Here is a 22,667-nt window from a genome sequence, read left to right on the forward strand (position 1 = left end):
CAGACTCTTACTCCGCAGAAAAAGATGACGGATGCATCAGCTTACGCGAAACAATCCGCTTAAGCAGGCAGGAGATATAAATTTCAAATTTCGCCGCACCGCGCACTGGGATTTTTGCCGGAATTTCGTTGACTTAATTTCATATCCAATTAGATTGTATCGGGTTACATCCGCGTGCAAAAAACCCCGTCCATCCGCTTTCAATTGTTCCTCTTTTCAAATATGCATTGAACAATTTATTATCACAAGATAATTTGCGTCTTATTTAAATTCAAAGTATTATCTATATACTCTATACTCTATAGTCTATATACTAAACATAAATATCATATAACAAATATTAAACATATGATTATATTTCAAATGCAGAAGTATATTTAATTTCGGAACTTTGTGGTTGATATGTGTGAGAAGAAGTTATCATCTCAAATCAAAGAAATATGATTATGCCCGTATCAGACTATACGGATTGGGATTGAGATTGGATTGAAATTTGACCAATCAGAGCAAAGTTTACTAAACTTGAGATCAGTTTTCTCTGCTCTGATTGATTAAATTTCAATCCAATCTCAATCCCAATCCGTAGTCTGATACGGGCTTAACGATGACGTAGGTATAAGGTTCGCTTAAAACGATTTTATCGATTTCATAATTAGTGCATTATTTGATACATGTGATCATATGTTAATTATAATATTTCTCAGATGCACAGAGAAGCATATATAATCTTTTCGCGTTATACATCAAAAAATTTTCTTATAGGAACAATCACGCTTTGTCGGTGCTTAAATCATAGATTGCATTTGCTGACGGATCTTATACATGAAAAGCCTAAAGAATATCGCTGGTCATGCTATCCGCATTGTTTCTCTCAGTATTGTGAATTAAATGCGCACATTAACCCTAGAATTGCATAGCGCGCGATTACGATCAGGTTAGAATCGCGCTAATTAAAGGTGTACGAGACGCAGTCGTGCGTTAAACAATTTATATGTATATTTAAACAAATAAGCATCGTATGCACAACATTTTGTTGCCGATTTCTCACGCTTACAATTTTCTCGAAGAAACTATCTACGCAAACTATTTGTAAGACTATAGTGATATACAATTAATCAAAATCGGAAACGCACACATATTTTCTAATCATAAAAATCAATTAATTATGGCAAAAATATCATAAAAGAATCTTTTGTTTCAATCCAAACGGTCGATAAATTAGCCCGAGTCGGAGGTCGACTTTCGTCTCTTTGCGAGTTATCGATTAACCAGGCAAGGCGATGAAAGAGTTCGATGAAATAATGATGGTACCAGGTCGATAAATAGTATGCCTCCGCGCCCTTCTCTCAAGGGTGGAGGAGCGGGGGAGGGGGAGGGCTATGGGGCCCTTCGGGGCCCGCGTTAATGCCGGCCGAGAGAAGACAGCTATCAAAAGCCCGTATTTAAATATTATCAATGAAATTACAGTGCTCACTGCTTGCACAGCCAGCTCGGTCATTACCGACTGGCAATTCGGCCTCTTTAATCGCCGTTGTCAATACTAATCGACATCGTCGTTATTTAATATGCTCCGTCCCATTTTTCTTTTACGGATCCACCGAACCACCCGTTGCTGCTTTTGCTCTTTCCTACAACAGTTCCTTGAGAACAGTCCAACTTGAGCGGAACAGATAGATTGATCGGCAATTACGTAACCCTTCTTTACGTTCAATACCGTTATAGATAATTAAGATTAATATGATACTTAACAAATGTACGGTACCACGTATATTTCAGATGTAAGAAAATTTATTCTTTACGTAACGTTACTTTGCTATAACGCTCTATAATTTACAATATTAATCTACTTCTAATTAACAAATTTACATTAAATAAGCATTTCGCTTATTGTGTCAGCTGACCGTATTATATAACAGAAATGCATAAACGTAACGGGGATGATGTCTGCCGTCGTTACGTATTTTCCGAGTTTCCAAATCCATCGTTCGCTGGATGCGCGCGTAATAATTGCGAGCTTGCAATTAGTAACCGGTACGGCAAATAATATCGGTGTTGCTATCTGCATTAAGTGCCATTACCATACCGGCGAACGGAGCAGCGATAGAAAGGAGTGGGAATAATTAAACCACTATGATCGCTATCTAAATAATTAGGACTTGGCGTGACTCTCTGCGTGCCGCTGTGTGTAACGTTCGTACGCGAACAGTCAGATCGTAGATTTCGCGAAGCGCGGGCATAATTAGGCGAGAGATATGAACGCGAAATCGGCGTATTTAAATCGCGCTGTTGCGAGGAAGCCTTGTGTCCGAGTCGCGCTCAAGCAGAACGAGTCTCGTCTGCTGACGATGAAGACATAACTCTTACGCGATATATATATCGAGGATAGGATATGTTAATTGTCATTTATCTTAAGAATAATTTTTTTTCTATATAGAATTAATAGATTCGTTAATCTTTTATAAATCAATCGGGAATAAAAATGAGTATTTAGACATTTGTGAATTTTACGAAGCACGCATGCAATTTTCAAAGCACAAGTATTGGCAATGCGATTAAATTGTTATTGGTAAATACTACTACACGGAGAGAATTTTCTCTTAAAATTTATCCTGAAATCAGGGTAGTTGTGGGACAACATGTACCACCAAGAATTTTATGTGAGCTATTCTGATTAATATCCACCATAATAAGAAATATTAATGTCTATTTTATTAAAATATAAAATATATTTGATTAATCTTACTAAAATATATCTGGGAAATTTTAATAATTTTTCAAAATTTACCAATCTGCATGGTAATTTTTATCACGTTGTTTGTAAAATGTCTTTTGTATATTTTTAAAATTCCTTGGTTGCCAAGTTGTCCCAAGTTTGTAGTAAATTTAAGGGTAAAATATAACAAAAAATTCTCTCCGTGTACTTAAAAATTATTTTGCCTTTCGGCACGACATCGACGTAAGTTTCATGAAATTTTTTTATTCGTTTATGTATTGTCCTTTACATTTTTCAGTAGTATTTCACACAATAGCATAAAATATATATATTTGTATTATATTATTTTATATTTTTCTGCATTATATTCTTTCGAAAAGTCTCCATCATTGAAAGTACAATTTAAATGGTGAAAATACTTTCTTTTTGCATGCTTCCTATACCGCGTCGAAATAGAGAAACGGGGTCAGAAGGCAGATACGTGTCGGCATTGTCAAAGAGTTTAGCCGCAAGACACGCGAATCAGAGATGCGATCTGATAAGAAGCGGAGCATCTCGGTATACCGCGTACGAGCCCCTGCTGTGTCCACGCACCTTAAAGCACCATTCTCACGTGCGGCGACATAAGCATAGGACCCACGTGCTCGAGATATTCTCGAGAGGCGGTCACTAAAGAACCACTATGTTAATATCTTAAATAATTGTATGGTATTATACTACATACACAGAAAATTATTGGCTTTTCTCTTAATAAATCGTCTGTTTAAACAATTGCAAATAGTAAAGATAAAATTGCTACTTAACTTTGACTATTGTTGACTCTAAAGTTACTTATCTATTAAGAAAGTAGCAGAGATGAATATCGCAATATGATTTATTCTGCATGTCTGACAACGCAGGTTTTTTTTACGAGATTAAGACAGAGGCAATTAATTTTTAGATGCCGTCGATAAAAATCTATTTTCTTCATATAAGTTACGTAAACGATTATATCGGATATCTAAGTACGATGTAGATTATGCCGTTATAACGAAACGTGAGTGTATGCCCCTTCGAAGTAAATAATTATTACCAAAGGACTGCGTTACGTCTTGGAAAGTTGCATTAATTTCGCTGCACCGTTCGATGATCCCGGCGGTCACGTTCGAGCAATATCGAATAAAGACTGTGATTATATACGATAGTTGATGACGAACCTAAGCCGACCTATCCCGCGCGAGTCGGCAGCTCCGAGCTCGAAACCAATCCGTATCGGTCCAGGCTGTGGGATTAATCGGTGTTTTGTTCTGCAGAGAAGTGCTTATTAAGGCCATGTGCCTTATTAAGCTTCACGGGCATGCAAACGCGGATAGGATCCGTGATGGTAGATCTGATCGCGAATGAAATGGCGGCCAGCCATTGTATCAAGCCGAGGAACGAGTTTTATTACAAGCAATCGCGACCGACGATAATTAAATTAATCACGCGGACAGTATCTAGGCCTTTAAGTCGTACCGTGAAATTCACGATAGGTATAATGTATAAATTCTTCCGATTAATTTTTATAAATTCGACATTTGTGCTATTAGCTCAGTATATTCAGTAAGTTTTTTATATAACGGAAAAATCAAAATTTACAAGTTGTATACAATATTCTTCAATGCTTTTTTTTTATTCATTATACCAGTATCGTACGCTCAATAATGCGCCAGTCTTATAACTTATTCTTATATTTTCTATTCAAACTTTTCAATAATTTTGATCAAAAGAATAAAATCTAAGCAGTTTTCAATTTCAACGGATTGCCATGTAATGCCGCGCATCTGTGCGCCCTCAACTGATATCTCTCACCATACTGACGTCCGCAGAAATTACACTTGTAAGGTTTCTCGCCGGTGTGTGTGTAAATGTGATTCGCGAGCTTCGTCTTCACGCTGAAGCGCAGCTTGCAGAAATCGCACTCGAATCGCTTTATGCCGGTATGCCAATATCGGTGCACCTTCAAACCCCAAGATCTTCTGTAGCTCTTGCCGCAATCTTCACACTTGTAGGGCCTGATACCTACAAATCGAAGAAAGTTGTTAATCTTTTTGTATTTTGCAGAATTCGAAAAACACATGAGGTTTCTAAAGTATCTCAAATCTTATAATAAAGTTCAAGAATTTGATTGAAAAATTAGACATCCTAAGTATAGTTCATATATTTGGCGTCAAATACAGAAGAGTTTCATTTTCGGTTTTTTAATTGTTTCTTTTTAACGTCTTGCAAATTATAAATCTTAACATTGTAGAAAGAAAATATTATATACATATATTTCTTATGTAATATGAAATATATTCTTTGAGAGAGAAATTGCATACATATGAATACATATAAATTATCTGCTAACTAATAATTACTAAGATATCTGTATGCAAAGTATTATAAATCACAGAAGTGCGACATTAATAACCGTAATATCTTCGAAGCTGCGGAAGAATGGATTTTTTAAACAGGTTGATAAGTAGCAAGTTGATTCGCGGCGGCAAGGAGTTTGCTTCCATACGTTCACCCCGGTTAGACAGAGGTTAATTAAAAGTCCGGAATACATTTCCGCCGCGGAACGCCCAGGTCGCGCGCGAGAAGCGCCAACATATGCGTACGTTAGGCAGGTTGAAAAATACGTTTATGCATGATCATTTGTACGCGTTGCGAACCAAGCTTCCGATTATCTCGAAAAATTCTTTTGTCCGCGGCGATCGTTTCGCAGAGTAAACGCTCCGCTGGATTTATATGAGAAGTTAATGGTCCTGCGGCTACGGCGCGCGATAAAGGAAAGGTGGAAAGGTAACAGAGATATAAATAGCGAGATCTCGTGCGGCAGAACGGTCTAATCCAGGCGGCAGACACCTTCGGCTTCCTCTGCCGGGCGCAAAGAAGTTGTGAGAATATTCACAAGCTCACCGTAATGCGCCAGTATGTGATGTTTCAGTGCGCCTTTCAGGTGGAAACGATGCTTGCAGATGTCGCACTCGAATCTTCTCACGCCGGTGTGCGTCAGCTTGTGCGTCTTCAGCACCGATGATCTCTTGAACTTCGCCGGGCAGAGATCGCAGGCGAAAGGCAAGTCCGCGGTATGGACGATCATGTGGGTCCGCAGACTGCTGGGCCTCAGGAAGCTTTTGCCACAGGTCGCGCATTCGTGGGGTCTCGCATTAATATGCATCAACTTATGATCGCGCAGCGATTGATAGCGTATCAATTTTTTCTTGCAGATGGAACACTTAAATCGTCTTCTGCCAAAATGTGCTTCAGATTCATGTTTCTTCAATGCATGCTGCGTCTGTAATAGTGATATCTAATTACTAATTGTTGGAATAAATAAACAGTTTGTAAGTGACACGCGAGAATTGTTTAGAGGATATTCGAAAGGTATCATCTGATCGTCTTCACATCTTTTAAAGTCGTTAAATGTTTTTTAGACTCTTTCGTTGATTAATTTTTTAATAGATTATTTCTATAGATTATAGATAGATTGATTGCAATTTGTCATGCAACGGAGTACATCTCTCATTAAGCACTCATTAGTCTGAATATAAAGTAAGCGCGTCTGTTTGTGCAGCAAAGAGTTCGAAAAGATTTGATATTAAGATCATTACATCTACGAATGGTTATTAGCATTAACTACCTGAAATTGGAGCTCGCATTGTCTGCACGCGAAAGGCTTCGGAATAAAATGCATATGCAGGTGATTCTCTAAGGTTGACGATCTTGATGGAAATGATAATTGCATTATTAGTAACAAGTATTATATAGCGACGAAGGCCATTTCAAGCCAGTAACGAAACAGTAATATTGGAGAATACGTTTCAAAATCGTAATAATATCTATATTTCGCGTTATAGAAAAAAGAATATGCAAGCGTGTGTGAATTAGTATAATGTTGATCGCGAATCTAATTCTAATTTAATTAAAATTAATGATGTGCAAAATATTTTATTAATACAAAAACATAATTGTTCTTCCATAAACAATGCAAGGCCAAAATAAGAGTTCCTATTATTCGGATACCTTTCATACCTAGAGAATTGCTTCCAGCAAAATCCGCATTGGAAAAGTTTTCCAAGGCTTTGTCCAATCATGTGAGTCTTGAACTCGACCTCGTTCGGAAATTCGATCCTGCCGACGTTGCACATTAAAAGCTTCCCTCTTGTCAGTGCCACGATGTATTCCTTTAAGTCAGTGTACTCGTCCATTTTTCTTTGCGAAAGTGAAACGCTTGCATTTCTTTGACAGTCCGATTCTGGGGTCTGTTCAGAATTTTCATGGCGCGATACATCTTCCGATGGTTTGTGCTTGACGTACTGTTCGATATCTAGCTCGTCGTTGGGTGAAAAATTTTCGATTTCATCCAGGATCTCGGCCTTTATTTTAATCTATAAAACAGAAAACAATTAATATTACACAATTTGCATATAAAGTTGTAATATGAGAAGATTTTCTCTAAGCTGATCTTTAACATTGTTTTTTAACATTTTGTATTAATGGAAATAGTAAAATATTTGTATCTGTATTTTGGCAATCTTTTGCGCATTTAACTTATTATAGTCATTGTAAAATCTTATTATACTATTGAACAACGCTTAAAAGCCGATAATATCATTTGGCATTAAATAAAACGTGAAATAAAAATAAGCAAACGAATTGTCATAATAACCTAAGGATAAATAGGTACGTACTGGGAGGCATACTTGGTGAGTTTTGCAAGGCTTACTGTAACCGATAAACTCCAGATCTTTCGTGTCAAACATAAGTTGATTCTGTCGCGAATTATCGCTGTTAGCGAAACTCTTACTTTCCATGACTTTTACGGAGTATATGCGTCGCTAGGAAAACCGCAAAATGTCGAAGGAAAATGTTACGCGATAACACAAAACTGCCGAAACAATCGAGCAACGAATATGCATTTCTTTGGAGAGAAAGTCTGCATCTTGGAAACATTATAAACAGACCAAAATAATATTTCCAAGACACTTCTAAAAAGGATTTCTACGAAACACGACATATCCGATATAAAAGTGCTATAAAAGTGCTTCTTTATAGTTTTAGATATTTTAATAGTAAATTTTAATTATTTTTTTCGGTTAGTGATATCTGTGAAAGCGGTAAACTTAAACGTATATAGACTGAAATTTATTTAATTTTGGTATATGTTTCAATAATTTTATTTATCTTTTTACTTTATTCTAAAATAATGTTATTGAACCCAAAGCCTTGATAATTGCCTCCATGAGCGAGCATACAAATGCGTCAAAATGTTCGCAAGGTTGCTTGAGAAACGACAAGACGCGGAGAGGAAATACATACCACGCGCGGCAAGTTTATCACTTTATCCTAATTGGCCGGTTTCGGCATTAATTTATTCGTATTATTAATCCAATTACGCGCAGGGATCCAATTATGAAATCAGTACGCCATTAAGTTATCTATTTCTTCTTTCCAGATGTAACCATGTTAAGACCTCACGCGGATTAATTGCAAAAGTTGTTAGAGAATCTGGCATGATATTTTATTACCTCGTGAATAATGAGTGTAATTGCAGCGAAGCGTAATTTATATTGCAGTCAAAGTAAATATGTATAAGCCGAATGAGGTAATCATGAGGGTATATCGTTACTTTTTGACTTAACGAATGGTCGGGAAGATGCGAAGAGATATATTCGTGTGCCGTGTACTCTATCCAAACATCGTGAGATTATCGACAGTCCGGAAAGTTATACGCAAGTATTTAATATCCGTATAGAATGACAATGGCAAATCCCTAATTAAGATAGATAATGCAGCGGGAAACGGAATATTAAGATTCGTCACGATACGAAACATAGTAGAATATTCTTAATTGTATCCGTACTGAGAAATACTTATATGAAGGCGAGGCAGCATCGACCATTCCGAGTTTTATTCAGCGTAATTAGCGGCTATTGCCGGTTGCTGTCCGTTTGCATAAAATAGTGCAATTGAATGAAATTAGAGGAAACGAGTTGCGCGTATTCCGTTTACTTGGAAAACCTGAGGAGGAAGTATCGCGCTCCGAATAATTCCTTGCAGGCATAGGAAGTAGCTTATTTATGATCCCTCCGCCCACGCTGCTTACTTATATGCGCGTTTTTTATCTGCCGCAACTAAACAATTAGATTTTCAATGAAGCTCTGATTATGGAATATTTTTATACGTAAATGGAGTGTGCAGTTCTAATCGTTTTAAATTAATCACGATCGTACATCATGATTAAGCGCTGTAAATTAACTAATTAATTCTAATTATAGTATTTTTATAGGAGAGATTTAAAATAAAAAAATCAAATTTTTAAATTTTAATTCTATTGAAAATATTAAAAACAGGAAACACATAAGGAAACGATAATGCAATGTATCAAGGGTACACATATCGATTGGAGATATCGTGATTTAACACTAAAATCGCCAACAAGCCATTTTTATTTTAACATGAAATCTACAGTTTTAAGATTTTTTACAGTTTTTTCAAGATTTGACGAAAGAGAGAGAGAGAGAGAGAGAGAGAGAAAGTTATTTTTTTACTTTGTATTAATATAGATTTATAATATTCATAAGAAACTTTTCAACTCTGTCAGATTAGAAATTTCAAAAAAGAAATGTAGCTTTTTGGGAATGTTTAATGGTTCTAGTGTTAAATAAAAAAAAATACCGTTTTACTTATTATTTTAAAATTATAATATACTATAAACTAAGCCAATTGCTCCACGATATGTACCGGGTGTCAAAACCGAAAGTAGATTCGTGCAGGCCGCTCACTTTCGTCGTCGGTTATTTTCCCTCTCGATCTCGCCATCGTTCTCGTTGTCGCGGTTGCGAGCGAGAAATTCAGTGGAAAATCCTCTCGAGCGGTCAGACGTGATCTCGCGCGCGCTATCGACGCCTGTAGAAGCTCAACATTATTATAGTCTCGGGCGTGCGAAACGCATGCAACGTCTTATTGGAATAGGCAATCAAGAACTGCATGATATATCGCGTTGTATAATGTATCAAATTTACGGGGAAATTTGTAGTCACAACAATTTTACGTAAGGTATATTGAAACTGTCATTTCTCGTAAACTAAGTTATAAGAAAAATTGAGAGAAATGTCATTTCTGTCAACGCTGAGTTAACAGAGAGAACGTTTAACATTATAATTGTATACACGCATCATGTATGTGTATGTATAAAGAATGGTCAGCGAGTATAAGCGCAATGAGCGAAATGCAGTTATTGAATCCACAACAGCTCGTTCTATCACATTTTTCTGCGGAATAAATCGTTTTCTTTGTCGATGAACGGTTCCCGTCGTATCTTACAATCCGTTCCGCCATGGACATTTCTCTGGCTAGGCGCGCATTACGAATCGTTGCATTATTAAAGCGGCCTGCTTTTCCGCGGCTTTCCCACGGCGCGGCGGCGGTTTCCTGCCGTTTAACTCCTCCGGCTTTGCATCTCCGCACGTGCCTCGCCTTACGATGACGATGACGTCGCGCACGCGTCGCAAAAAGCGCCGATACTCCTCCCGAGAACGGTCCCCGTCGATCGTGCAAATAAATCCGCGACGGCACATGATGTGCGCTCGCTCCGCACGGGCTGATGCATTATTTCATGGAACTGCGGTAAAGACCTGTGCGACTGAACTCGCCGCGACAGTGAGACGAGGAAAACGAGAGAAAGAGAGAGAGAGAGAGAGAGAGAGAGAGAGAGAGAGAGAGAGAGAGAGAGAGAGAGAGAGAGAGAGAGAGAGAGAGGAGAGGAGAGAGACGGACGAGGCGCACGAGCGAGCGGGTGCGTGTGGGAAACTCGTCGGATGCATTATGTATTTATCGCTTTACTTACTTAGTTGGGAATTACTTTGCCATCGTAATGACTTTCAGCGTATAGCGCGCTATCTTAGGAATGCCATACTCCTGATTTATCGCCCGGACCCGTTTTTCTCGGACCATTTTGTCGCTAACGTGCTACCTGCTTCGGCGAGCGTCCGCGATCGTCATCGACAACGAGCAACTTTTGACTCACGTCGCGAGTCCGTTGACCCTTCTGGATCCCGAATTGCAGGGTAATCGGAGAGTAAGTTGAGAGGAAATGTTTTTTTACAGGAGAATTGTTGTCAACCAGACGAAATAAATTATTTTAATTTTTAAAGTCCTACTTGAACGCATGGGTGCCTTAAATACGCTGAATTAAGAAATGAGAATTTGTAGTAATAGGTTGAAAACATTATTTGAGAAATATTGATGCATATCTGCACTGTTAAATTCGTAGTGTCAAATTATATTTAATTTGAGTCATTTTTAATTCCTATAGGTCGCCGCTGCTCCTACTCATCTATATTTAATTTAACTAAAACAATGTTAATTTAATTAAAACAATATTAATTTAACTAAACCAATAGAGTTAAAATAATACTGTTTTTTTTATATTAATTTCGACATACACGGTGGTGAAAAATAACAAAATGTTATTTAACTTAAGGTATTGTTTTAAATTTCAGCCTTTATATATTTACCAGTGTGATTAAACGAAACGAAATTTTGTAGTATACAGAATATTACTGAATCAATTCAGTTTGTAGCACATTTAGAAATTAGTATTGCTATTGCTTCAACACTTTTATAGTATACATGAATAATTTTTTGATCATAATGAGACGAAAAAGTCAAGAAATTTGGTATATTGAGTCACGCAGCATCTTTATTTTGTCTTTTGAGAGTAATAAAAGATTCTGCATTCGGTGGAGAATAGATAAATTATTTGATATAGATAATACATATTTGTATATTGATCGAATATCAAATTGCTTGCCAGAGTTCAATCTCTTATTCACGATGGAATATACGTCTGTGCATAGTAGCGCGCGCCGCGCTCGCGCTCGCGCGAGTTGCCATGTGGATAATATCGGGAAACTGAATACGCGGCACGTATCTAGCATTAATGAACTAATTATGGCGTGGCTATGTCGAGGCGGTGTCTGAGAGCGGCGCCTTCAGCAAGACGCCGATATCGTCGACGCCAAAGAAATTGTATTTATTTTTTCATGCAATCATTTCGCTAATTGCCTCTCGCTATGCCCGCGTGCATGAGAGACGCAATAAATATTCGTGATTAATTAAGAAACCGAGATATGCGAGCGTTTCATAAGAGGGAGGGAGAAAGAAAAAAGAGAATGCGCTTATGGGTTCTCCTAATTGGACGCATCGTACCGCCGTTTTGCGCCTCGGACAATCATTCTTGACGTTTAAGGAATTTCGTTACTGTACATCATATATAATTGAAAAAAATGCAACACGTCGCACATATTATTTTTTCATTAATTTTCGCGAGTTATGCTCTATAATTATCATCCCAATATCCAATATAAAAATGATATAATCATATTTTGCTTATACACGATATGAAAAGACATGTTGTGTAATAAGAAAAATAAAAAATAAAAATATCAAATCTTTAATTTGTTACGCTCATGTACCCAAATGAATTTGTGACTTGCACCATAATCGAAATATCCTTGGCATAATAAGACGACTATATCAAAAATTACATAAGAGCGGATGTTATATAAGAGCAATGTAATTAAGTAAGTAAGTGGAAAGGAACATTCAATTAGTTTTGCACATCGAAGTTCGTATTTCATCATTCACTTCAATACAAGTGAAGATAAAACGAGATGATAGTCATAATCGACGAAGTGTTAGGAACGTATATTAAATATTGTAAAAAATATAAACACGAGATATTTACTTCATTGATATTCTTATCTGATGTTATTCGTTACACATTTATAATGTGATTGATGATAGCACATTAAAAAAAAGTCAAAAAGAAGGAAACGCTATCGTTTCTCTTATCTATAATACTCTGAAATTGAAGAAATAGCCTGAGCAACGTGTTAAAATCGAATAAATTCTTACACATCTACATTATATATACATGGATATTTTCTTATCTCTCTCATGAGTTTATTGCATGACGATTTATCATCAGTATTATCGACAAATCTAGATAATTCTGTCAACAATTCATCAAAATTCCTTTTTAATCTGCGCACATAGCTGCGATATAACGTATTTATTTATTAATCGCAGATGTATATATTTCATTTCAAAACAAATAGTGAATATTTTATGCTAAAAAATAAAAAAAAAATGCGATTGCTTATTTTCCAAATTGCCGATTATATAAATCCAATCTGAAATGCTAGAATACTTATAAGTATATATTAAATTAAAACGTCTTAAATTAATACAAACATCAGATTTTAATGTTGTACTATAATAAAAATTAATGTTTCTCTTTCTTTCTCTATTATTTATCTGATAAATTTGTAAGAAAGATTACAAATGTCCGTCATGTATAACAATGTGCACGAATCGTTATCGCGGTGAAAAGCACATAATGTATCTTCTGGGAAAGATAGTTTTCTCGAGTTTACGCAGATACGTAGGAAAAAAAAACGGCCGGCTATAGAAGACCCGGACGCGGGATTCCCCCGATGGCATCAATAAATCAGTTCTCGCGCGATTCGTCGTTTAACGACACAATGAGAGCTGAGAAAACTGTTCCGCGCCATGACAGTAGGGTATGTCATTACTGCATTACTTATAAAGCCCCTTCGCGGCCACGCCGCACGCATGCCGCATACGAATGAAACCGCATCGCGATCTCTCTCGCGGCGGCTATTACAAAACCTATGGAAAAAGCGACCTATCCGGCACGTCACGTATGCAAGGATACGATCGAGAGTCCGGCCATTGCGGCTCTTAATCGAGCATTAATATGCACGTTGAATATTGATCGGTCGATCCGTGGAAAATGTGGTTTCTTTCGCGCCTGGAATCCGCCTGTGTTTTCATCATCGAGAACATTGCGGATGTTCTCGAGGGAAAACCATAATCTGCTCAAGAAGATCGTAGTCACATGGTTTTAATCGAAACTACTAGATATATATTCTCATAAACGACGAATCATGATTCAACTATGATTGAGAAGCTGTTGAAGAAATTTAAAATGTAAAATCCAAGTCAATAAATATTTTCTATGTAATCTGGCAAAAATTTTAACGAGATTTCGAAGTTTCACCAATCTCGAAATAAAAGAACATGCCTTTATCTCGCCGTTGCGCGTTGGCACGGTAAGGACATAATACATGCTCGCTCAGGGCATGCATGCCAATCGGAATCTTATCGTTTAGTTATTTCCTTAGATTTCTATTATGTTTTCTAGGGCAAACGAAATAATTCCGATCGGAATCCATTCCGAACAGTTTCATAATACGTGTCGAGGGATATGCTTTGCGTAAAAAGTGCGTCCGAGACTAGTCGAACAGTCGTCCTTCCGCGTATCCTTTCGAGCGACGTCTCGGGATGTGTCGAGAAATCCCAACGAAATGGCGATGTCATCGTCGCCCCGGCCGACACCTATCCCATAAATAATCTCGACATCGAAATTCGTTTGACGGATCCATCGATCGACGATGAGTTTTTCCCCCACCTGCTTCTCTGTTATCCCTGTCCGACATGTTGTACATGGCGAGTGTAGCTGCCGTCGCGGTAGTATCCCGTCGGACAGGTTATAGACGCCCTTTGACGCCCGGCAAACACGCCGTTTCTTCAAGCAAGTAGAAGACCGAGCCGCCGATCCTATCCGTAATGTTCACATGTCCGCGAACTCGACCAGCAGCGGGCACCCAACCGGCGTTAAAGCCCTCGCCAAGAGGAGGAAGCGAGTCGGCGTTCAGGGGGGAGGGGGTCGAAGACGGGTTAAACGGACCATCATACCATTGTTTCCGCCGCGAAACACGTATAACATCCGGACCTACCAAAATCCTTCGACCACCCACTCTCCTCAACTCGAGGATACCGCCTCGAGAAACAAAACTGTCCGGAAAAATATGAGCCCTCGTGTACTGGCGAGCAATAACCACTTGGTAGATACATAGGATGTCACAGAAGTATCCCTGAGAGATCGATAATCCAGCTTACGTCAAGACAATGATAATTTTTCAAATGTCTGATAACGAAAACGTTGCGACAGATTGACTTTTTGATAAGCAGATGGACAATAAAAGTATATTTTCAATCCTGAAACAAAGGCCTGCGGTTATCAAGATATTTAATATTGATCAAAGATTATACACGAAGAAATACAGTATACAATTAAAGAAGACAAAAAGATGCTGATAGTTCTGAAACATCTTTTAGAATATATGTAAGGATGATCTCGATAGATATTAAGTCCCGCTGGAAGTTTTCCAACCGTATAGACGACTTTCTGGATCAATAAACTTTTTAATGATACCTCGAACTTCGGGATGTACACAGTGGAAATTACTTCTGCAACGTATTGAAGAAGAATAAAAATCAATGAAAGTCTCTAAAATTGTCTAAATTGGAATAAAATGCAGCTTATTTTAAGTTGAGTTATATCACGTGCAATAGTCCTATTGCTCGATTTTGAGCGTCGTGATCCCTACATTTCTACTGCATATATCTGGATCAGATATACTACATAACGTAATAATTATAGCCACGATAGCCATCAATAATTATAGCCACGAGATTCACGCAATGCATACATAATTATGTTATAATCATTATTCCAAATGATATATTCTCTTTCTCTCTTAAAACTTGTTCTTATAATTAATAATAATTAATCAAATAAATTCTATTATTGTTATTTATGATTATAATAGCAATTTTTATATACTTACAGCAAAGAATAAGTATTATAGAAAACTTCTCTTGCACAAAGAGATGAAAATTACAAGTATAAACAAATAAATTTTGAAAAATGTTTTATAGATAAGAAATACGCTTGTGCAATATTTGCGGCTTTTTATTAAGATTATTTTTATTATCTAATACAAATGCAATTATCTAATCATTCTAAGTAAAAAGTATTATTGATAAGAGTATTCATTACTTTAATTAATTTTGAAGTTTCACCAATCTCGAAATGAAAGAACACATCTTCGTCTCGCTGTTATGTTTTCGTAATTAATTAAACTAAAGTTATCATTACGGATAGAGATAATTGTCAAAACAATATTAAGATTGCATTGTGACATTGTAGGTTATCGTTGTGATAAGAACATGACAAAGCGAGTCATATAAGGCATTTTCAATAAAGAAATATTTGAAGCTTTATGATGCTTTTATAGAATGACTTAATTCTCTTTGCTCTAAGTTTCTTTTTATGCTTTGAAGTTTTATAGTTTTGAAAACCAATCTTTTTTACTTTACGCTTATGCTTCAATTAGAAAAGTAGGACTTGTATACTTTTCACATTCTATCACAAAAGAAAGGGATCACGTAACTATAATTTTGCGATGCGTTTGTTAATTTAAATGCAAATACATCAAACAATATACGAAAAAATGGAGCAGACGCTCTCTCAAATCGTTCTGGCATGCATTATTATCTTACATATTTATGGCAGATTTAATGAGCGCTGTTACTAAATGCATTCGAAGGAATCCGCGATCGAGCAAACTGTTCGATAACATGAAACTACTCTGCGTTCTCGCCACGAGAATTAAAAATTATGTCGCAATCATTCATAAACGTCTCTGCCGGGATATTTCTTTATGGTACGTTTCGCTCGGTAGAAATTGTTATCCATTTTAAATAATGAGCAGTAATATTTATAACTTTATAATTCTGAGCATTTTATGAAGAGAAAGCATGTTTGATAATTAATATTAGAATGGAAAGAATGCTTGTATTTTTTTTTGTATCTAGTTTTCCTTGTTTAGTCGTTTGGAATTGCTTCATATTCATTGATTCAGTAATTACCGGCGTACAAATTGCGCCATAAGAGATATCAGATTTCTACAAATAAAAATTGCAGACTTTCCGCTTTTCCGTGCCGATTGCTTTCACGCGTGGGCAAATTTTTACTCGCCGCGGTAATGCAAATCTTAAAACTTACTCCTCTCTCGCGAGTTTGTTCCTCTCTTCCAAGCTTTCTATTACTTTCTATATCGCGTTGAGGATCTTTTGCGCGCGCGCGTCGCGTCGCCGCCGCCGCCGCGCCGCAACCGGACAGATATACCGGCGTTAAATAATTTCCGCGCGGGAACGGAAAGTACTTTAAGCCGGCGCTATCTGCGGGTTGCGCCAACAAAAGAACGAGGGGAATCGTTCGACAAGAAACCGATGAAGGGTTTATCTTAATCCACGGTTCACCGAGCAGACGAGCTCCGCGCCAATACCCCTGGGCCACCCCTTTCATCGTTTATGCCCGCCCTCTCGCACGTAACCGATCACACTTCGTTTGTTTTACTATAGATATTTTTTTGTTATCTGGACCACTTATAATCGCGGCCGCGTTTGTAACGAGTCGGATAGCACAGTCGCCGTTCTATATACCAGCTTCTATATTTATCACAATGTTTTTATTTCAATCAATAGTTTCTTTCTTTTGTCTACTTTCTGACGAATTGTAACATATTTCTATTGTATTCAATTTATATTTATCATACTTTAATGTTTTTCGAACTTGAACACGTTATTCTTCGCCGTAGTTTAACAGAAGACATCGAGAAACATTTTAGGCAATTAAAGCGGCATTGCAGTCGCGATAATACTAATAACGGTGCTTCCGAGAGTTAGCATAAAAAAAATTAAGCCTGCTTAAATGTTCTGTATCAGACCACTTCCGGAGAATTCTGCATTCTGGGTAAAAATAACACTTAACGAAGTTATTGGACGTCTTCGGGCCGGCGCGTCGCGGCCGCAGGATACCGTTAACAAAAACGTGGAACGTCGGCGAGCGACGAAGAAGCTCGAGCGATGGCGGCTTGAAATAGAACGAACAACCGGCCGGTCGTTCGGTCGATAGTCTCGCGCGATCGGTTGACGTTTTCCTGGAACGTTACCATTTCACACTCGCGGGTGGTAGAGACAAAAATCCAGGAGAGGGAAAGTCTGACGAATCGATTCGAAAGGATGTCATCATAGTCGAGACTGTGGATGGGCGCAAACACCTGTAACACCGTGTTCACGGCGTCACGTGCCCGGGTGTTGCCGTGACGAAAGTCCCGATGATCGTGCAAAAACCGGCACGGGGATAAAAAGCCGATCGGGCTCGCGCTGTTCGGAAGCCTGGGGGTTCCCCGCCGGTGAGCGCGCCATGAGAAACGTTAAAGCGAGAATTTGTCATTAGATCGTGAGATTTGCGGTTAGATGATGCGCAATCCGATATAGTTCTTGCTTCGGTGATTCTTAGTCAATCGTTTATCGCTTTTCTCGTCGTTGTAGCGTAAGTAAATTGATTACGGTTTGCTCGCTATTTTTTGTCTACGCGAAACAATATTATGCCAAGAGATAAGAATTATCAGTAATATTTAATTCTCACGCACAGGCCCGACCGACGACTTCATCTCGTGTAAGCGAATTGAAAAGTGTCCCATCGGCTTGTCGAGCGACCAGCGAACTTTCATGGTGCACACGTTAAGTATACTCCCAGATCGGACGAGCGTGCGCATACTCGATTCTCTTGATACATAGTCAGCATGACTCCGCGATCCGCACCCTCGACCACCGACGGTGTCCCGCTGACTATTTATCTTGTTACATCGAAGTGATCCGATTCTAACAGGAGATCAATGACGGCCGCCGACCACCGCCGGCTACCCGGCTTCTTGTTGCGTACGATTCCTTACGGAAATGTAACGATGGTACACAAGAAGGTTTTCCGTATAAATTGAAAAGCAGCCGTACTATCTTGTATTTCCTGCAAGAGAAAGAATATGTTATTTGATTATAGAATTTAAATGTCACATAAAGCAAATATCAAACAAACCAGGATAAGTTACTACATGATATACATGACTTGGCTTTCTCATTGTATTCTGATTTGAGTATGCACGCTATATATAAAGCGAAGATGATTAAATTGGATATAATTAATCGCGGAACATTCAGAATGTATAGAAGTGTATCTTGTTCGATATCCTTTCGCTGGACAAGCAGTCGGATACAACGCAACCGATTGAATAATGCCGATGGCAATGTAGGAACAAACTTTCCTGCAATGGGCGTATAACGTGCTAGTGGACACTTAAGCGAGGCGACAGAGGCACGTCTTGGGCCATGTGTTACCTAATAATTGCGTTCTGTAGTCGCCCAACAAATATTTATTGCTACTTACCGGTCGGTGAATGTAAACGGGTCGGACCACTTTAATGGAGAACACCTAATTTCGCCCACGCGGTCGCGATCGAGCCGCTTCGTGTCTGAGAAAATTAATTCGATTCGCGCGTGGATCCATTCTCTGATAATAACGTCGCCGGAGATATTGTCGTGAGTCATCAACGGAGCCATTCTGAAATATATAATACGAAAGATATATAATAGCGATCGCGCGTTATGCAATCAATTTTTTTCATACTCCGAGAAAGTTCTTTGCAGTAGGAAACGATAATTTTTAACGTAATAAATGTTTTGTATATTAAGTTTTCTCTATATCTTATTATTAACAGTTGTTCGATTTATTTGCGATGCCGTGGGCGAAGCATGATATGTGCCGCATTGACTTCAATTATCGACGAACGAGACAATTTCCTTTGGACGCTAATCAACCAACAGCGTCAGGGAAAAGTACACGACGGGTCAGGATAATATGGATAAACGACGACGAAAATGCTAGGGCGGATAGTAGCAAGAACCGGAACGCATGTCAGCTCGTCATCATCGCCGAAACGTCAGTAGGTGTTTGGCCAGGTCGCTAATGTAATATTGTTTGCAGGAGTATCGGATGTAGACAGCGAGTAACTCGGGAAAAAATCGTTAAGGAAGTCTCTAAAGCTTATGGTCAACGCTGTATTTCTAATCCTTAAAAGATAAAAATAACAGGACATTCTCTCTCTTACAGAATATATTTTTTACATATAGAAATTATATATTTACAGATATGATTTTATGTTTGTATAACATATCTATTTTCTATTGAAAATTTGGATGACAAAAATAAAAAATAACAATCAGATGAATGTCTGCAGCGATAAATATAACGATAATATTTTAATAATTATCGTGCGTGATACTTTGCGTCCACACTACCGAGCGCCATAAAATGCAACCTGGTGGAGTCGGCAAATTGCGTTTTCCGCGGACGTTGGCGCGTATTCCCGCTGTGCCCATCGTCCCATCTAATTTACACGGATACGATATGTTCCGATTAATCGCCGGTTACACCGGCGCGAATTAACTTATCGTTCGCGTTTGGCCCGAGCGCTGCATCACTCGCGTTGCGAATCTGGCATAATACGTGGAAAACATAAATATAATCGACCAACTGGGAGCGTGCACCGGGCATAAATTGCTCCCGCATTAACGAGATTCGAACCCGCGTGCAACATTCCCTCGAGTATGCGTTTCCCCGATTCCAAAGGAAAGGAGCAACGGCTCGTTAGTCGCTAGCTATTGAGCGTGTGCTTGTGTCAAACATGTTTTCTGTTTCTCCGCTAATCTCAGGGTTCATTAAACGAGTAAACTTTGTCTTGATATTAAACAGTTGACACTTGCACGATTGTGCACTTGAGCCGAAGTCAAGCGTACGATTACGTTACTCAAATATTACTTCATCGTCTTATGTAATTACGTTTATTATGAATAGAAAGTTGCCGCATTATTAAATAATAATTTATGTTTCAAAAATAAATTATGATAAAACGGATATGAGAAATCCGAGACAATGTCCGTTTTATTTGTAATTTATAAATGAGAAATATTTCTTTGTCAAACCTGCTGTGATGGTGATGAAAGAGAGAGAATATTATAGATTAGAACTTTAATACTTTCTCACTGTTGCGTTGAATTGATACAGTTGTATGTTGTATATATACATATATATATATATATATATATATATATATATATAATATATATATATTTATGGAGGCATAGAAGCGTATCACTCTCGAAGGAAAATCGCTTCCTTGCTTCCTTGCATATGTGCGGTGGTTTTAATTATGATACTGACGCGCATGACAGACATTTTACTTCTCTTGACCGGCAGCTATATTGCAGCACAACACGATATATATTTCCGTTTAAGATACTCAGATGATCTTGATAGTCGCTCGGAAACATGCTTCCGATGCGTCTAGCCGTATTGCGTGTTTCCGCGTGTTGATTTATACCGTGAAATTGTAATTATGCAAATGCCGACGGATATGATCGAGACGATCAAACTGTTTCGCGCTGCATGTGTATTCGCATCGGAGGTAGACTTGGGCCTGTTGTTTGGAGGCAAGACCAATTTGGTATATATATATTTGCATTAGATATAACAACAAAGATACTTACTGGAGCATTTTCGCGACTCGAGCACCTCCCGTCGATCGCATTAAACCCGTGAACTGCAGCGTTGATCAACATCAGCGACGGATTCTCGTCACGGCGCGATCGCGAGGTCGTTTCTTCTGTTCGCCGGCCAGTTAATGGCTCCGTTTCTTTCCTATGCCGATCCGTCATTGACTTCCGAACGTGTCCGCGGCCAACCGTTTCGTGGCGCCGTAATAACTCGTGCCAATCGACAGCAGATTTGCGTGACCGTGACGCAAAATGCACCACGGTGCCTCCCACTTCGTTCGATTTTTGCGGTACGGCATTTTAATGTCTCCTCGCGGCGCTCGGTGATCCAGCCATCGTTTCGTTCTCTGTAATTTGTCGTCTCGCCGACCAGTCGCGTCCTTCCACGCCGTCATTCTCATAGTTCGCACGCGTGCTGTGGATAAAACCAAATGATGCGTTGATCCATAAGGTAGCCTATAATTATATTGTATCAAAATTGTAAGAAATGGCTTATTGTTAATGATTTTTTTTAAGTGTCTTTGATAAATATCATACGAAATGTAAAATAATTTCATTCGCGTTAATTTAATTACAATTAAATTAGAGATTTAAAAATATCTAAAGGATTTTTTGTCATAAAATTTGTTAATATATAATGAGATCAGAAAAAGAATTATTGTAGGAATAAAACTATACATTTACTAAATTTTATAGCATAATCGTTGTGTATAAAACAGATATTTACGATATTTAGTTATTTACAAGCATGATTGAACCGAATGTAAAAACCGAAATTACTTCTCGATCGAAGTCATTGACCGTTAAAAATTAAATTACCACGTATTTTATAAACATGTTTAGCGATTAATTACGATTTCGCAGATCAGGCACCGTTCGCATAGTCGTCAAATAAATACAAAGCAACAGTTACTTTCGAACCACTTTTATCAATTTGGGCTCTTTTTAATTTATGTGATAGTTATGCGTTGATAGAATTTGTAATAATTAGCATGCATATATGGTAGCGGAAATCATATTAAAATAACAGTTTTATTTTGTTTTAGATTATATCATATACTGTTTAAATTTCACATTAAAAGCAATTATATTATTAATAATATAGTATGTATCCTTTTTATAAATTAAAAGTTAAATAAGAGAGTTTCTGTGTGAGTTTAAGAAAGAAATTAAAAATATATTAAAACATTTTTTTAGATTATATGTATTAATATTTTCAGAAAATATGAATTAACATTAATTAACATATGCAATTCAAAATTAAAAGTAACCATATAAGTGAATCTAGCTTAACAAAAATTAATGGAACATTTTACATTTTTAGTATGTGAATGTATCATGAGCTTATCTTTGATTTAATTACTTCTCGCAGACACTTCTGAGAGAGACCGGACACACTTAATATGCGCGTTAGTCTTTTATCTTCCACTAATTTGTCTAGCAATTATTCAAATGATTGCGTGAATAATTACGCAGCACTCGCTCAGTTTACTTTTGATAAATGGTCTATCCACGATAATTATCGTAGTTTGATTAACCGTTGATTATTCAATTACGGGAAAATATTTCGTTACGCTCAATTGAGCCCTCGCGCAGGTAATAAAACGGCCATTAAGTA

The 22,667-nt window shown here is 37.8% G+C and overlaps 1 protein-coding gene across 1 annotated transcript; it reads right to left on the minus strand.

Moving 5' to 3' along the window:
• Positions 1–1,005: 1,005 nt before the first annotated feature.
• LOC143905119 (uncharacterized) lies at positions 1,006–21,199 on the minus strand. The gene is made up of 7 exons (XM_077420299.1): positions 21,044–21,199; positions 18,885–19,058; positions 18,094–18,467; positions 6,752–7,107; positions 6,360–6,441; positions 5,636–6,014; positions 1,006–4,753 (listed from the first exon to the last, which is right to left on the minus strand). The coding sequence occupies exons 3-7, from the start codon at positions 18,217–18,219 to the stop codon at positions 4,470–4,472; spliced, it is 1,227 nt and encodes a 408-aa protein (XP_077276425.1). The 5' UTR covers positions 18,220–18,467; positions 18,885–19,058; positions 21,044–21,199; the 3' UTR covers positions 1,006–4,469.
• Between the last annotated feature and the right edge of the window lie 1,468 nt (positions 21,200–22,667).

The sequence above is a fragment of the Temnothorax americanus genome, unplaced genomic scaffold (genome assembly GCF_048541705.1).
Source record: "Temnothorax americanus isolate GAGA-0224 unplaced genomic scaffold, ASM4854170v1 Scaffold6, whole genome shotgun sequence".
NCBI classification, from domain to species: domain Eukaryota; kingdom Metazoa; phylum Arthropoda; class Insecta; order Hymenoptera; family Formicidae; genus Temnothorax; species Temnothorax americanus.